Source organism: Clavelina lepadiformis, chromosome 5 (assembly GCF_947623445.1).
Source record: "Clavelina lepadiformis chromosome 5, kaClaLepa1.1, whole genome shotgun sequence".
NCBI lineage: Eukaryota > Metazoa > Chordata > Ascidiacea > Aplousobranchia > Clavelinidae > Clavelina > Clavelina lepadiformis.
Window position 1 is genome coordinate 3,632,981 of NC_135244.1, and position 17,754 is coordinate 3,650,734.

A 17,754-nucleotide genomic window follows, 5' to 3' on the forward strand; every position below is an offset into this window, starting at 1 on the left:
GTTGTAGAAAATAACGGTTTGGTTGTCACATGAAAAAACTAGACTGTGCAATTACTGCAGCTTGCATTATTGCTAGCAGGCAACCGAAACTATTGATCAACTGAAAACAAACATTGAAAATAACAAGGAAAAGCTTCATTTACGTTGTTATCAACTGAATGACTGATGCTGAACTTGACCTTATCCTGAAATGGCAGTGCTTGATTGCGCTTTTTAAAATTACTTTATTACATCAGATACTATAGGCTTGAAGTAGACACCTGATCAAAAATAAATCGTTAAAGCAGCGACATCGCAGTCAGGTAGCCCACCACTACATATAGCTTATTCAGCCTATTTCATATTTGGTTCATATGCATAAAATTCGTTACAACAACGTTTCTTCTTGAATATAGGTTTGTAAGCTCATGAAGGTATTGGACACATTTGTACTTATGTGGAAAGTGTTAAAATATTTTTAGACGTTTTAAAATACAGCGAACCAGTATTTATATGTCTATCGGCGTTGGTGCCTTTGTATGTATCTACAGACTTTCCCGAAGCGAAGCAATGCAAAAAATACGATTGAGCGATAATGAAGATTGAAGTAGTGAACTGGGATCGCTGTTGGTCAAAGTGTACGGAAACATCACGTATATGTAAGGATAAAAAGTTTGGCTTACAGGCTGATGAATCTCTTGCGCGCATGCGCTACACTTTCCACTGTGGATTACATATATCGGATTATGTAGTTACAAACTATAATCTAAATCCAGTCTGCAAGTAGGCTACATTGCAGCTGCCAGCCTTCGCAAGTTAAAACGCTTTCGTCCACTTTGGCCAACAGCAATCCCAACCTGCCACTCTAATTTTTGTTAACACGTAATCGCACGATTTTGTCCCACTTGACCAACCCAATATCTTACACGTAAAGGTTTTGATTTTTGTCCAGAATGGCCTGTCATATCCACGCCGTCTGTACAACGTGTTATAAATGGTCGCTGTGGGACACGTGGAGATAAAGACCAATAATTCTAAGATAACGTCCGTCTAAAATAGCCCAGAAATTCCAGCTGAGTTTGCTTTCTTGCTGTGCAGGAATTAACAATAATGAAGTTTTCTAATTTTTGTATTGAATGAGAAATTATCCACAAATAAAAAACAACTGAAGTTTAATATAGGGATGTATTTGTATTGAGTGACTTACATACATAATTAATTTATACAGAACGTACGTGCCATGTGCAATTAACGGACGCTGTGAGAAAGGTGCGCCTGCAGTCGCTGAAATGTTACGCCAGCAGAAAATCGGCGCCTTATTATGACGTCATCACAACAAACCAAAAAGGCAAATTTTAGACACAACAATACTTTAGTTTGATAAATGAGTCAGCACGAAAATAAGTGCAGCAAACCAGTGACACAAACTCATCTTTTTCACTAACAATATTTTTTAACGGCGATATTCGCGGGATATTTATTGACATAATCTTGTTTACACATGCAAGCCTACTACAATATTGCGGAGAAGGTAGCAATTGCGGTATTGGTGTTTCAAAGAAATCAAGCATTGTTATTAGCCGTTAGATGAAATATATGCTTACAAGGCAACAATACAAGCCATTGTTACATTTTTAATACAAAATTTTGGTTATTTACAGTCAAAATAATTACTTAATGGAATATATCTACAGAGGAAAGATTACCTGCAGCGGTTGCTGCTAAACTAAAATTAGCCTATATATATAGAAGTAATGTTTACAAGGGCCGATAAAAACGTATCCACATTTTTTTTTTGATATATTCGTTTTATAATATGATATATTCTGCATGCATTTTGCAAAGGACATTTTATTCAATCGCATCAAGTTACTTATAAAGCATTTCAAATAGAAACACAAAATATGCGAAACACAAATAAAAGAAAAACCACAATTCTGTATAAATTATTAGTTTGTGACAAATCCATTAAGGAGTGAGACTCAGGGATGGTTGAAACATATTTCAACTTCTTGATCTCATAGAAGTTCACGGACGTCAACAAAATTCAATATCAGCCTGCTCATTGTGACTCACTTGCTCCCCTTCCTGCTGAAATGGGTCGAGAATGTAGGTCCAGGTCGGTGTAGCAGTGAATCCCGAAGAAGATGAGATTGGCATTTTGACTAGTCTCTTTCCTACGTTGAGCAGTTCGTACATCCTTGCTATGCACGTTGACATTCCCTTTGGATTACCGTTCATTGTAGATTCTGAAGAGCAAAGGTATAAAATATATACATAATTTAATTAACCGAATAAACAAGATACAAAAACGAATTTTGCAACAAAGCTCACCCAAGCATTGCAGCAAGTTGGTGTAAATCATGTTGAACTCGTATATTGTGCGCAGAGTCAGCTCATTAATTTTCTTGTCGTCAAGATACCCGTGAATATCAGTAGGAACGGAAGCAATCGGCCAAACATCTGTGTCTTCATTAATGGAAAGCGATTCCCCAACGTAACAGAAAACTTTGTCTTCAGCTGAAATATCGACGCAATGCTCGTGTGTCAAACAAGGTACGCCTGCCCATCGTGGCGGTTGTTCGTCAATATTAAGAGCAACCAACTTTCTACCAAACGCGATCTCCTGGTACTTTATGAAATGGGTTTTCTCATGGTCGGGAAAAGGATTTCCATCCAGGTCGGTTATGTAAGGTAAACAGGGGTAACCCCCCTCTCCCTGGTAGACCACGTCAAGCAGAGCTTCAATTGCCGACTTCAAATCATCTACAGAATTTCGTCTGAGTTGTAACTCGGGGTCACCAGTGAAAATGGTATTCATTGGAGATTCCGCTTTAACGCAAGATTCGACTTGAATCAAGCGAAGCAAAACTTTAGTATAAAACGCTCCAATGGTGTATGCGTCAGATACATCACGTTCCTGGAGCATTTCCGTTGCTTTATCAAACAACTTTTTCCATAAATCGTCACCGGAGAAAGTAAAATCTGTTTTCTATGAAATAAAACATTTATTAAAAATCATCATACAACGACAGTTAAAACATTTTCTGAGTTATTGAAATGAACAAGATCTTAAATAATTTACCAAGGCTGTATGCAAACCGAGCGACCGTGCCCACTTTGGTTGGCGTTCTGAAAGTAGCATAAAAATTTGTAACTTAGATCAACAAATTATAAGAAAAACGCAATCTGTCAGTTATCGGAAAATAACTATTACCTGAAGTATATCTTGTACTCCCATGTAGTTGTTTCCAAAGATCAGCGATGAAATGAATGATTTTGTAAACATCCGGTGAATCCGGTTTTTCAATTTCACTGAAGACTTCTTTCGCCAATGAATTTGACATTTTTTTTAACTTCATTATAAGCCCTGGATTTATCTGAATAAATACAGAAAATCTCAATGATGGACGTTGGAAATCGATACAAAATTTTAACGTTTGCTGAATGTTATTACAGTAAATCCGCACTAATTGCAAACCGAATTGCCTTGCCCGTCTAATAATATGTGGATATTTCTAAAGATGTCCTTGCAAATCTATTTTTGAAACGCTGCACCATTATTTGGCGTCGTTTGGTGCGCATTTGAATTACTTCCGATTTCTTAAGCTTGGCAATCATGTTATGCAGTCTACGATATAAATATGTTTCGTTCTATACTACATGTAAATTTAAGAGAACAATCATTGTTCTTGAATAACAACACCAATCTCTTGATCAACGTCATGAGTGACGGATTACTGTTGTACTGGGATAGTTAGTGGTCTCGAAACAATTGCTGAACAGTTTATTCTAACGACAAGCTACTTGCACTTGGAGTTCAGCACAAGCGATATAAAGTGTATATCACGTACGTAAAGATTGCATTGAAATGATATATCTCTAACAAATGTTGAGCTTAATTTTTTCCCTTTTTTTTGAGTTGCTTGTGTTAAAATTTAACTCACAGCAAATTCGTCAGTTGATGGAAAGGGGGTGGGGTAGTCTGGCAACCAATAGGAATCGGTGAGATTTGGATTTCCACCAATAGCGTTGAGAACATTTGCATCGTAGGCAAGGTGATTCATTTCCTCAATAGCAATGCTGTGGAAGTATTTCTAATTTTATATTTGCGACAATAAATAATTTTCTTGTTTAAACAAAATTTTTACAAAAATGTGTTATCTACTGCACTTGCTTCACCGACAAACTTGAATTACCTTGTATTTCAATTGTTATTAGCAAACGTTTCGTGAGAATTATTCAAATTATTTCATTGATAAGCCCACGTGTATTGAAATATATAAATGATAATAAAAGTGTGTATAATTTAAAGTTGAAATAGTTGAATAAATTGACAAATCTATGAGAAATGTTAAAAAGAAGTCGATTACCTCAATAACATGTCAGAAACTTGCTTATTGGCATTCGGTCTCATGGACATATAAGCAGTGAGATATGGAGGTATTATATAGAGTTCTATCCACATGCCAAACTGCAACAGAGTCTGGAGTTCGCCAACAGATTTTTTCAAATTTTCAGGAGTGCCACAAACTTCAGCCATTGTTTGTGATGGACTAAATGATGAATCAAATTAAAGGTTCACAGAAATTTAATCTACAAACTTTAGCAAAGTAGCAAAATTACCTGCTTTGCCGGCTTTCCTCGTCAGCTTTGTTTCTTCCACTGGCTTCACATTCAATCCACCTCCGGATCAATTCAGTTTTATCACCAGATAAGTCACGTGTCACTGGCATGAAGTTGGGATGTTCAAAGTCAAACTCAAACATGGACATGTTCATCAAATATAACTTTTGTCTGAAGTTAAATACGTTCTTGATGACTATTTTGCTTTTGCGGGTTAACGTTAACGTTAAGTATAACATTTGAATAATATTACAAAGACTGAAAACGTGGTAAGGCTGAAGAGTAATTAAATTATTTATGATTTATCAGCAATAATATACAATATTGCAGGTAGCACCACAACCACCCTCGAACAAAATTTATTTAAATTATTAACAATCATGAGATAAATATGGATAAATACTCGTTTAATGATTCATCATACTGTAGTGATTGTATCAATATAATTACCGAACTGAACGCAAATCTTTTAAGTCGATAATGTTGCGTTTAGCCATAACGGGACCAAAGCCAGCATATTGATTAAAAATATCCCGGACGCCGTCGTCAAGCGAAGGACACTCTTTGCTCATGACTGACTCGTTCAGGGAACTAGAAAAAGTAAAGAAAATCATATTCAGTCATGCATGATTGATCACAAAAAATTAGTTGATTCATTTATGACAACCAAAGAAGATGTGCTATAAGTAGCTAGAGAAGCATCTGTTTCTCTTACTTGTCGTTTAAATCAGTTGCAGTCGCATTTAACCCTTCTTAAATTTATGTTTCTAACGCCAGGCAATCAACGTAAAGATGATTTGACAAATGTTGAATTCTACCAACATAATGATTCTAAGCTCAATTAACCAGAGAAGACGAATTAAAGACAATTGATAAATACTCTTTTGACACGGAAGTTCTAGATATATTTATGCACAGGCTGTATCAAATGATAGATAATTAATCATTGATTGCAATTGTTCATTGTTTTTAATTTTATCATATTCCTTCTTATTAACTTTTACTTGATTTTGCAAGCTTAAAGTTGCTGCATTAGTTGAGTCAGCAATTTTAGGTTAAAGTTGGCTTGGAGACAACGCTTCAGTTTCATGGACAAAGTTGCGGAAATACTTAGTGTCTTTAACGCGTATCAGTTCAGCTTACCCGTAAACTTGAAGCGTGAGAGGAACGTTGAAATATGCCTGATATAAGTTGCATTGCTCTTTTGCATTATTTTGAGAATCTTGATCTCCCGTAGCAGTTTGGAACATTCCTCCGTCACCAACGCTTTTGACTCCGTTTCTTGTTGGAAATGACAATATTAAACCGAGTGGGAAAATCTAAATCAGAAATTGAGAAATACGATCAACGTATGTAATTACTAAATAACTGAAAAAAGGATTAATGTTGATAAATTTTGCCCCGTTGACACAATATACGACGAGGTGACTCAGTGGCGTATTTTGAAGCAGAAACCAAAACTGTTCTTCGAATATTCGTGTTCATTTATCACCTGTCCGTCCAAGCCACATCCTCTTGGGAAACCAGGTTTTTTCGGAACACTTATGCTCAACTCAGCCAGACCATTTGCGTCTGTCTCTGCAGATTCACTCAACTGAACCATGTCGTGAGGAAAAGCGATTTTTGGCGAGCAGGGAATCTATGACACTACACTTGTTAATAGTCTTCAAATTGCGACTTTGTATGTTCTCGTTTCAAAGTGATGTATACCGGGCTTTGTTCGCATTTGTATAATCCATTGAAAATTTTTATAATTTTCAAGTCGACTTTACTGCCTTTTAACGGTCGACCGTACGTGCTAGCAACTGCTTCAATCTTCCATTCTTCCTTGTAGTTTAGTCGATGTGTTATATCTTTCGTTGGCTGTGAAAGTGAATGAGATTGTTAAAATGTGAAGTAAAAGTTAATTAAAATTTTCAAATTTCTATTTTAAGAATAAATAAGATGATAAAAGTATGAAAGGATTTCGACAGTAATCAAAGACTCTGTACCTTTATGTTGACCCCTCTTGGATTTTCCAGCATAAAGATCTCACAAGAATCCGCTGAAGATGATTCACCACCACACGTGTCGGAAGAAGATCCTCCACAAGATGTGAAGCTGTTCGACCCGCTTCTCTGTGTTTCTCCGTTTGATGTCGCTGTACGTTGGACTATTCCCATTCGACTATTTGACAACAAGTAGAACACATCGTCTTCAGCCCAGTCGAGATCGATCTCCACAATTCCTCCAAATATTGTGTACCTTGATAATATAAGATGCCGTATTACATACCATACTGTATGTGCAAGCTTATGGACAAGTATTGGGTTATGGAATATAATAAAATATTGAATTTAATAATATTCTAATATTTTTGAATTTTTAATGGGAATGGAGCATATTAACAGCTTTATCGTTGAGCATTTTATAACCACAGTAGGCTACCATTGCCACTGGGACATTCTGGTAATTTACCATTAAACTTAAACAAAGTTTTTATATAATGGCAGTTGTTAATTAACTTTAATTGGGCAGATGTTTTAGACAAGAAAGTTTGTATGATAAATGACAAGTGGACCTGCAAGGCCTAATATACTAATACTCACTAGAATAATTGAAAACATAACACCACCAAATTTTACCATTCTTGAGTTGTTTGAGTTTTATTTAAACCGCCATCTAGCGTAAGTAAAATAAAATTCTTCCCTTCGCAATGTAGTTCTCTCTTATCACAGTCGTGATCAATCAAGGAATGACATGATTGGTCACTGTTAGGCAATACCACAACGTCCAGAAGTTTATCGGTCACATTGAAATTGCCTTTGACGTCACAATCCATCACTCCACTCATGTCCAAAACGAGTTTCTGCGACGTTAAAGTAAATTTTACGAACTAGACCTACCGTACTAGAATGCTTTTGAATTTACCAGACTTACAGTTAGGTACAGAAGGATAACATATCGAAATGCAATAATTTACGGTTGCTAGATTTTCAAATAATTGTGCAAATATGTTTTAATTGGTTGGTTCCCAACCTAAGAGCCATGAGCCCCTTTTGTAGAATTTAAGGGGCTATAAACTGAGTGTAAGGGCACTAAAAATCTCACGTAATCTGCGTTTTTGATTGGAAGGCAAATATTTACATATTCTACGCCATGTTAGACCATGTAAACCACTATATCATTCTAGTAAATGTTAGACAATGTAAATTCAAAATTTTTGAGGAAAGCATGCGTCCGGACCCCCTAAGATAGATTGCTAAATTTTCCTTGACTGCAATAGTTTACACACAACCAATCATTGATGGTGACGTTCCTATCTGCCCAGAAGTATTGTGTGACTTGTTAATGATATCATATACATCCTTTTGAAGTTAGCTTGGTCACCCTAAATTAAATTTCAAATAGAGGACTACAGACAACCACGTTGTGTGGATTGGACAAAAGGGTCATAGATAGAAATCATACTTGAAAAGTGGTCGCGCTCAAAAAAGGTTTAGAAGCAGTGTTTTAAGTTAGAAAAAAAAAAGTTATCCACAACTCACTTTATATTTTCTGCTAATGTAGAAAGGGACTGATCCATTATGGGGAAATTGACTTGGTTTCATCTCCCTTGCCCCGTAAACCATATTAGGATCATCTGGTGACGTCATTCCAATAGTACCCATTACCCGGCCTTCCATTATGCTTCCGTTGCTGTTGAAAATATACATTTCTTTGGTTTCCTGCTCATTGATGTACGTGACTGTTGTGCTATTGCTTGTGTGTAAAACAACTTAGGGACTGTAACTTAAGCAAAACATTTTATTGGGTGCAACATAAAATTTTCTACAACGTTATTGATTTTACGTGTGGAAGTCTGGGATACGCATATTGCACTCTCATAACCATACCAGTAGAGGGCGATAGTAAGCACGTTGTTTTTAATTAAACTTACAATAAATCTAATTGAAAGCGAATGGAAAGTTCTTTTGAATTTTGAAACTTGTCTTTAAAAACGGGGTCTATCCACGTGATGTTGGTCAACTTTCCTTTGAAATTACCAACCAGAGACATGTCTCCAGCCATTCTGTATAATACAACATACCCTTTGTTTTAATATTGAATAAAACTAAGTCACTTCTAAATGATGATAATCGCTGACGATAAAATCGATTAAGCATAAAGATATAAATTAATATCAATTTACGATGGGATTCTTGAGGTTATTGAGGTAATGAGTGTTCTTTTCATTGATGCCGTAAAAACTCCAGGAATATGAACTTTAAATCCATAAATTTCTGACGCTATTTGCCAGTCTACATCTAAATCGACTAATCTCCCAGGATGAGGATCTAAAAGGAATGCAATGAAAAGTTTTAAAGGTAAATTCAACAAATGAGTCTTTGACAATTAAAGGTGTATTATTTCAACTGCCTTCTTCAGCTTTGTCTTGATACACAGATACGTGTTAACTACAAAAACAAAACTCAAACTTCGAACTGCTCTTTGGACAATGGGATCGTCTGTAACACAATCGGAGCTTCCATTCCAACATGCTGACGTCACTTTGGCTTGGTAAAAATAAAAGTGACTAGTACCCATTGCATTATACGATCTTCTGCCGAAAATAAAACGTGGCCGGTCGGTGCCCTGTAAAAGTGAGAAAAGTGTGAGATGAGTATTAGCGGTTTACCGTCTTCACCTTCCGACAATCCCTTACTTCTTGTGTGAATAAACCTGTTTCTGTTTTTGCCCGGTTGGTGTCGCACGTGGGACAAAAGCCATTGGGCTGATAGAAACATCGAACGTTGTTGGTGGTCGGTATGTCGGCTACGAACCTTCCACTGAAATGGATGCGCGGCCAATCGAGATAAGCTTTTGAACGACAATGCAATGAAGAAAAGTTATTTCACGTTTAAACCAAAGCTAGCAAAGGACATATGGTTACTTGTAAATGATATTTGCAAAATCTAGTTCTATGTCAATTTAGTTAAAAGACGATTCAACTTAGGTATAATTCAGACCAAGTAGAAATTAACCCACTAGTTACATAAAACCTACATATACATTGGGTATAGGACGTGGCATGATTATATTACTGTATACTATTGTAATAAGAATTCTCTCGTTCATGAAACCAGACTAAAATTTCACGTTTACGGCGAACCGCAAACACCCTTAACTGTGAGTAACTATATACTGTGTAGTGTCGTGACGTTAACAAAACAAACCGATCATCCTCATAAACATCCTCACGTTTAATCGTAGCCAGACACCGACTAACCCCAGTAAAAGACAAGAAAACGTTTATATTCATCAAAGGTGTCAAACACAATGATAAAAAGAATCAGAACAAACGCTTAAAAATGATGAATGATAAAAAGCTTCAAACAGACAACATACAGCATACAGCATACAGCAAAGAATGACGAGCTACGTGAGGAACAAAGCTTGTCACACTGTGTTAGTTTTCTCAAAGCCTCCGCTCATTCACACTTAGTTTGATTGTAGCAACTTTTTGCTTGTGGTTTTACAACCGAAATATAGGGAAAGCTTAATTCCATTATTTTCATAGATTTATGCGCAAACATATTTGACTTCACGGACAAAAACATTTAAAAGTGTTGTCACAATAATTTTACGTTGTTCAACATTTTTTGTAAATGCAAATAAAAAATGGGGTTATAGGGTTTGGTCTTCCGTTGGTTGAATTATAATTAATGGGTAATTAACCGACCATCTGAAAACGATTTACGAAATTACTTGTCAAGTTATTAATGATTAGAAAAACCAACCAATGCTAGGTATGTAATTTAGGTATCAGAAAATTTTGTAGGTAATTTTATTATATACAAGTATTTTAACAAAGTAAATTGTTTGTGATTTCAAAGGAGAGCGGTTTCAAAGCTTCAACGGTGGCATAGACACAATATTATTATGTAATACGTATTGCCACACATCATACTTACAGGGACATAACCGGTTAAAGCAATCTTTTTTATCATTGCAAGTCGATTCAGCGGAGTTGCAGTTTTGCCTGGCCCGTGTCCGAAAACCTCGTCCGCATGTGGCGCTGCATACGCTCCAAGCTGACCACTTTGACTGTTGTTGGTCATTGCCTGCATGGGGAAGAAATAATGGCAAAGAGTTTGCTTTTTATCATTTGGAACATGGGATTCCTCTAAAAGTATCGCAACAAATTGATTAAAAAGGAGCGCTTACTACAAAATAACTCTTATGTTATTATAGCATTTGACACTTGTTCGTAACTCGGAGCGAAGCCGAATATGATTTCTCAATTTTTGAATAAAAATAACTCACCTGTGGTTGAAGAGTCCCCATTCACGTCGGCAACGAAAACAGCTGCAGTGTACAAAATATTTCAGATTATTTAATTCATTTGATTTTTCTACTTTGATAGACAGACACCAAGATATATAACTTTTAGCCACAGCATTCCTGGAAAAGCTAACTTGAATCTTGAAAACTAAATGTGTGTTAAGTTATTCGCTTAATTGATGACGATACACAATATATAGAGCATTTAAACTTACTTGTTATCACGCATATCGCAGATATATACTTGAGTTTAAACATTCTGTACTAAAACACAGCCGTTCTCCTCGCCTGAGACATCCAAAATAAATGTATTTAAATACAACTACACCAGACTAGGAGGAACAAAGCGTTGACAAATTTCCGTTTATGCTTTTCTCAAAGACCTGTTTCAACACCTACATATTTCCTATATAACTGATTCGATGAATTCTACCTTAGATGATTATCAGGATATAAGGTAATTAACCAATTGTCTTACGACGCTAACATCGTTGGAGCATTGCATGCAGAAATGCTGCAAGCACTAGTAGTATCAAATCTGCATTCTAGTTTAATATGATTACACATGCGTGAATATACTGTAGCACATTATTTAACGGAAACTCTGTGCGGCAAAAACACCAACAAGCTTGTTGTACCACAACGCGGTAACTGAAATCTGTCCAATGCAAATACTATTTGATGACATTAAGGCTATGCAGATAGATTACTTTTAGAACTATTTAGTGATGAAGTTGTAGCAGATACATTAAAATATATTGTGCTCGTCGTTTTGTGTAGATGTCTACTTTTACAGCTGCCTCGCAAGCGACACTTTTATATCATTAACGTTTGTTGTGAACAGCACTAACTCGCTTCATTTTATATAAACCTTGTTCGTTATTACTTTGCTTCACCCTTTGGCTTTCATACATTTTAGTTGCCCTACGACATCAAGAGTCTGGAGATCGGGTATCACCCGGTATCGACTATTCTCGGGTTTCAATTCAACAAAAACTTAATTGTAATGGTTTTAAATGTAAATTAAACCTATCAAGCAAACACTTTTTTGACCCAGGTTGATTTCTTGGAATGAAATGATCGAAACTTTACCTTATTTTAAGTGTCCTATATGTACAAGCAAATTTCTGTCCGGTCGGACACGCTATATTACAGTTAAGATCGAAGCTGTTTTCAAATTTTCCGCTATACTATTTTACAAAATAAATTTCATTGCTTTCTATTACAAGTAATTAACATCAACTGATAACGGTTCTAGGTCGATTCAACCCACGGACGATCCAACCCACGGACGATTCAACCCAGGACGATTCAACCCACGGACGATTCAACCCACGGACGATTCAACTCAGGACGATTGAATTGAGCATTAGACCCAACATAATGAAGCCAGTATTCGATATCCAGTAATGCTCTATTGCTGTAATGCCTTTGTGTTCCTGTTCAGAAGACCTGATGCACCATAGTGGGAAGTGTGGTACTTGCATGATGCACAAGATCTATCATTGTGCACTTTTAAAATTTATGGTACCTGAACAAAATACGGTACGATTGCAATGGTACCAGGTCCGAATTTAGACCATGAGAGGCCCTAGGCTATTTCATTTGTGAGGCCTATACCCAGGGTTGCCATCGGTCTCAACTAAAAAATAAGGACGATTAACACCTTAAACAGCGCAGAACAGGAGAAAGCAACCAATGTTCCTAAAAAAACAAACAAAGACACTATCTAAGTTACATGTTCTTAATTTTGGTATCTCTTTGGTACAAACTGGTATACTAAAGGTGTCAAAATGCCCTCAGTAGGTATGGATAGAAAATGGATTCTCTAAAGCAATTAAATCGGCATCAATCCCAAACTTCGAAATTGAATTTCGAGGCCACTGGACTTTGAGGCCCAAGGCTTCAGCCTGCCTATAGCCTATTGGTAAATCCAGCCTTGAATGGTACCATAACCGTTAACCACGACGTACAGGCCTATTCAGGATGGCCTAACTCTAGAATCTAGACTGTCCAATATTAAGCTTACAATTGGCTACAAAGTAACTTGGTGAACGTCCTGGATTGAATCGTCCGGGGGTTGAAACGTCCGCGGGTTGAAATGTCCGCGGGTTGTATCGTCCGCGGGTTGAATCGTCCGGGTTTGAATCATCCGACCACCAAGTAGAATAAATACAAAAACCAATTAAGACAGTAGAAAATATTTTATCAGTCCGATCTTTCGGTAGATACTACAACCGTTTCCAATGTAGGGTCTCTAGTAGAGAAACAACCGAACTATCGACTAATCGACCACTCGACTCAGCAAACGTCTGACTGAGAAGTTGCTTTCCCTGCTGTTGCACTTTCATTGATTTTGCGTATGGACCTCACCTTACATCTCTCCCCAAATATCATTGGAACTTGCTTTAGTACTTTAGTACTTTAGTACTTTAGTCCATGTTAGTACTTGCTGGGGACTGTAGTCTACATTGATCACGCTTCGGTGGTAATTCGGTACATCAGTGAAAATAGTATTCTTCGGAGATTCCGCTTTAACGAAAGATTCGACTTGGATCAAGCGAAGCAAGACTTTAGCATAAAACGTTCCAAAAACGAAGGCTAAGCTAAGCATAGCTAAGGCATAACATTTGCCGTATCGTGTATTACTATATTATCTCACTAACACCCGCAGCCTTCATTCCGAAACTCCAGCATGGAAGTCAGTAGTCTGTAAGTCGGAAATGCGTGAGCGGTCGTTGTTGTTTCCCGAATGCCCACAACAGCACCTTCAGACAGGTCACAAAAACGGCTGTTTCGTTCAACCTCTTCGTGCAGTTTAGCTTGAAGTGTGCAGACTAAAAAGGTGTTCTTAGGGCTAGGCAATGACGTACGCCTTATATGTATGTCTCAAAATATAGATTTAGGTTGCTAATGGCATATTGCTTATAGGTTGTAAAGGTTTTAAGCGAAACACGAAATGTTTAATTTATAAATTCGAATAGAATTTTGCGCGCACAATTGTTTCACTGTGAGGTGATGATGTGTATGAATGCCGGCCATCTCACTTTGGGTCCCATCCTGTTGTCGGCCTTTAAGTAGCTCTACCAATTCTTTGTTGTTAGTTCTTTATGGCATACGGACACTATGGCAGAGCTGAAATTCGAAAGAGGAAATGGCTTTCAGCTGGCTGTTACATATGGACTATATCTATATAGGTACTAAGTTAATAAAAGGTGAGTTTTCAGTATTAAATTCTCAAAATGAAAAAAGGAAATATCTTGATATTGAACTCGATCACAACAATCTCTGTAATTTGAATTATGATAATTGCAAATCAAAATCAGAACTCGATTTTAGGCAGCTTTAAGCTTCCTTTTGCTTTGAGTGAATTAATAAAAACTACTAAGCTTTTATATGGAGGAACATATAACTCACGACTTGAAGCAGAGAGTATTAAACTTTTGCATTCATCTTCAATTATACAATTTTGTTGTTTCAATAAAACACCCAGAATGACAAGAATCATGATAGTTGTTCTTTTCCTTGTTGGCGTTTGCTTGACAAGTTGTGTTGGAAAATGCTATCAGCAGTCGGAAAGAAATCAAGAAAGTGGTAAATGGACGTTGTATGCATGTTGTCCAAAAAATCCAACCATGTAAAACTCTTGGTTTGTTATCAGCCCAGGAAATTTGCAACAGCGTTTAAAAAATCATAAAGTCAAAAAGAAACCCAAAAAAGAAAACGTCTTTATTGGTCAGTGCATTTTATTTTCAACGGATTTTAAGAGACATCTGTAGCTGTCGAAAGTTCTATTTGTTATAACCGCACTGAACACTGTTATCTAGTTATCTTGTTAATTCAACAACGCATTGTATAAGAAGTTTAATTCAACAAAGCAAATACTTTCAACACGCAAAGACGGTAACTTTTAAATCACCGGAAACGTTTATCACATTTTTCCCCAGACTGTTCCTGAATCTCCATCATAAATAGATATTCGTTACTAGCCAATTATTGCTTATTTCAAAACTAATTCTCACTACGAAACACATAGGCCTAGTGATAGGACATATAGCAAGTGTGATAACAGTGTTTCTCTGCAATAGGAGCTTTACCTTTACCATAATCTGTCATGGCCAGCGAAGCAGACTACGACATTCTATAAGCACGTGGTTCCATAAGGATTGGTCTTGTTCCTCAAACTTTTTGCCATAATTTTTTCTCCATGCAGGCAATGACGAAAAAGAGTCAAACTGGTCAACATGGAGCGTTTGCAGCGCCTCATGCGGACGAGGTTTTCGATTGGTGCGATTCCACCAATTCGATCTGCAAGGATAAGAAAGAATACTTTGACCAGTTGTGTCCATGTGAGTAGCCTATATTGCGTATTATTATCCATATTTTGTGGGGTGCTGTACTATAAAAGTCATCTATATATCCTTAAACCAACACTAACTCATAAACTTATCCAAACTGATGAGATAAGCTGCCACTCTTGTGTTGGGTTATTCTACAGCCAATCTATTATTATTTACGTGCATTGGCCTTTTTCATATCCAGATCATGTTTAAAAGCTTCAGGTTAAAAAGACTAATTCCATTCTGTATAAAGCAAAACCAAACTTGCAAAAACATTTTTGGATAGTTTCGATTTAGGGGAATTCCCATGGGCACTCTGGAAGAAATTAGTAGTAATTGGTGTAATTTGGTAAAATGGAATGACGTTAAAGCAATAACAAGCTTCCTAACTACCGCCAGAAAAAATAAGATTTTGTGATAGGCTTTTTAATGATACTAATACATTTTTATTAGATTTGGGGAAAAATTTTGTCGTAGTTTAACAACAATTAGTATTTTTTGTATATAGTTGTGTTACAGTTTTTTTGATTATCGTTAAGTTGTATTGGTTTCTGTAGTTTAGATAGTCAATACTGTTTATGCAACGATTAGTACTTAATCTTATTGCATTGTTGGTTTGATAATTATTGCTATGGTAATTTTGTAATAAATGTGTTACTGTAGTATGAGTAAAGGCAAACTGTTAGGTGTGAAATATCCGGTCGTAGTTTGTAGAAATGAATATTAGTTTTGTGAATTTAGCTTGTAATAGATTAAAGGATCTATTTGCCCTCCAACTTTGTATTTTAATTTTTAACGTCGTCTGTCGCGGTGTTGATTGAACAGAATTAGAATTGGACAAATATTTCTTCCATGTTACAAAAACAACAAGATCTGCAATTGGCTGCATTTTATGCCAGAAGTAGCGAAGAGTGCTATGGGTACAGTAATTATTTAACAAAGACCAATCAAGACCATGAAGGACAGGCGAAAGTTCTGGACACTTATGCACTGTGACACTTCCTTACATCAGTTGTGCAAGGATTGCTATAAAAGTCATTTGCTGTTTTACCAGGTTCCATGACATTTGACCGCGGGAAATTGACCGCGAACAAACTCACCGGGGACAACTGAACGTGACGTAAATTGACCGCGAACAAACTGACCGTGATGTAAATTGACCGCGAACAAACTAACCGGGAACAGACTTACCGGAATGAAAATTGACCGGGAGGTAAATTGACCGTGCAAGTGCTGAATTATTGTGTTTAAGTTGATGGTAGTATATGATATGTAAAGTAAATATTTGTTTGTAACTATTTCCTTTGTTTTTAACAAAATTTTTTTTTTATTTCAATACACATTGAAACATTTATTGAAATAAACAGAAATATTTCCGGAAATACGAGAAACACGAGCAACAACATTAAAAGAAGTTCACTGCAAAACACATATGACACTACATAATAAGGGCACTAAAATTTACACAAACTGTTATTTGACAAATAAGGAAGTTTATTGCGCAAATTGTAGGTTGTGGGCGATGCCTCTGGGAAAATCTAATATGTCACGGTTTGCAAAATCTTTAACGATGGTTTGAAGTCGCACATCCAGATCCTTGTATTTTCTCCTTTTGGCAGGAGGCCCTTGGGCACAGAGCGCCTCAATCTTGTTTTTGTTTATGTTCTGCAATTTCCTCAAAGCTTCTATAAATTTCCAAATGGTTGGGTGTTGCATTGATAACATCTTGTTTATTAGATTGTGGTGACCTTCAACTTTGTTGTTGGTTCTGGCCTCGCCATTTAACACCCGAACATGGACGTTCCAGAAGTCATGTGAATATGGCGGGTCTCGTCGGAGCTGAATAAAGGTGAAAAACCCGTAGGGTCACCCTACACCCTACAAGGGGCCAACAAACCCTACGAGTGGCAACCTTGACTGCAATACACATACTAAATTGGCTGGGATTAAAGCTGATGCGCGACTAGATAGTGAATTAGAATTTTGACCTTTTGACGGCCATTTTGTCGCCGGTTAATTTGATCGCCGGCCAATTTATCGACGGTTAATTTGATCGCCGGCCAATTTACGTCACGGTTAATTTCATCGCCGGCCAATTTGTTGCCGGTCAGTTGACCACTACCAGTTGTCGCCGGTGAATTTGTTCACGGTCAATTCACGTGATCCCGTTTTTCCATCTGGCAGCTACTATTTCTTGAGAGGTTGGGTTTTATTGTTGAAAAGAATTTTAGAGAATTTTGGTGAGGAACTCAGATGATTAGAGACCAGACTTTACGACATCATGATCGTGGTGGAATTGTGCCGTTATTCTGATCTTGTTTTATGAGGTGGTCCTTTGCTTTATGAGTTTACTTATAATAAAAGTCTCCCTTTTAACCGAGTACAATAAAAATGAATTGTTACCAGCGCAAGTAGTGTTACCAGTTATAAATCCAAGATATAAAGAGTTTTGAATCAACAGAAGATTGTCTTAAATTGTTTGCAAAAGTCGTTTTTAGCAAACACG

The 17,754-nt window shown here is 36.7% G+C and overlaps 1 protein-coding gene across 1 annotated transcript; it reads right to left on the reverse strand.

Annotated features, from left to right (window-relative positions):
• Positions 1-1,090: 1,090 nt before the first annotated feature.
• On the reverse strand, positions 1,091-11,779 carry LOC143461066 (uncharacterized). The gene is made up of 21 exons (XM_076958827.1): positions 11,124-11,779; positions 10,891-10,932; positions 10,539-10,688; positions 9,290-9,444; positions 9,063-9,219; positions 8,777-8,921; positions 8,525-8,656; positions 8,133-8,283; positions 7,230-7,453; positions 6,597-6,849; positions 6,316-6,468; positions 6,098-6,244; positions 5,749-5,924; positions 5,056-5,196; positions 4,606-4,776; positions 4,353-4,535; positions 3,927-4,062; positions 3,197-3,359; positions 3,065-3,111; positions 2,314-2,971; positions 1,091-2,228 (listed from the first exon to the last, which is right to left on the reverse strand). The coding sequence occupies exons 1-21, from the start codon at positions 11,164-11,166 to the stop codon at positions 2,017-2,019; spliced, it is 3,639 nt and encodes a 1,212-aa protein (XP_076814942.1). The 5' UTR covers positions 11,167-11,779; the 3' UTR covers positions 1,091-2,016.
• Positions 11,780-17,754: the final 5,975 nt, after the last annotated feature.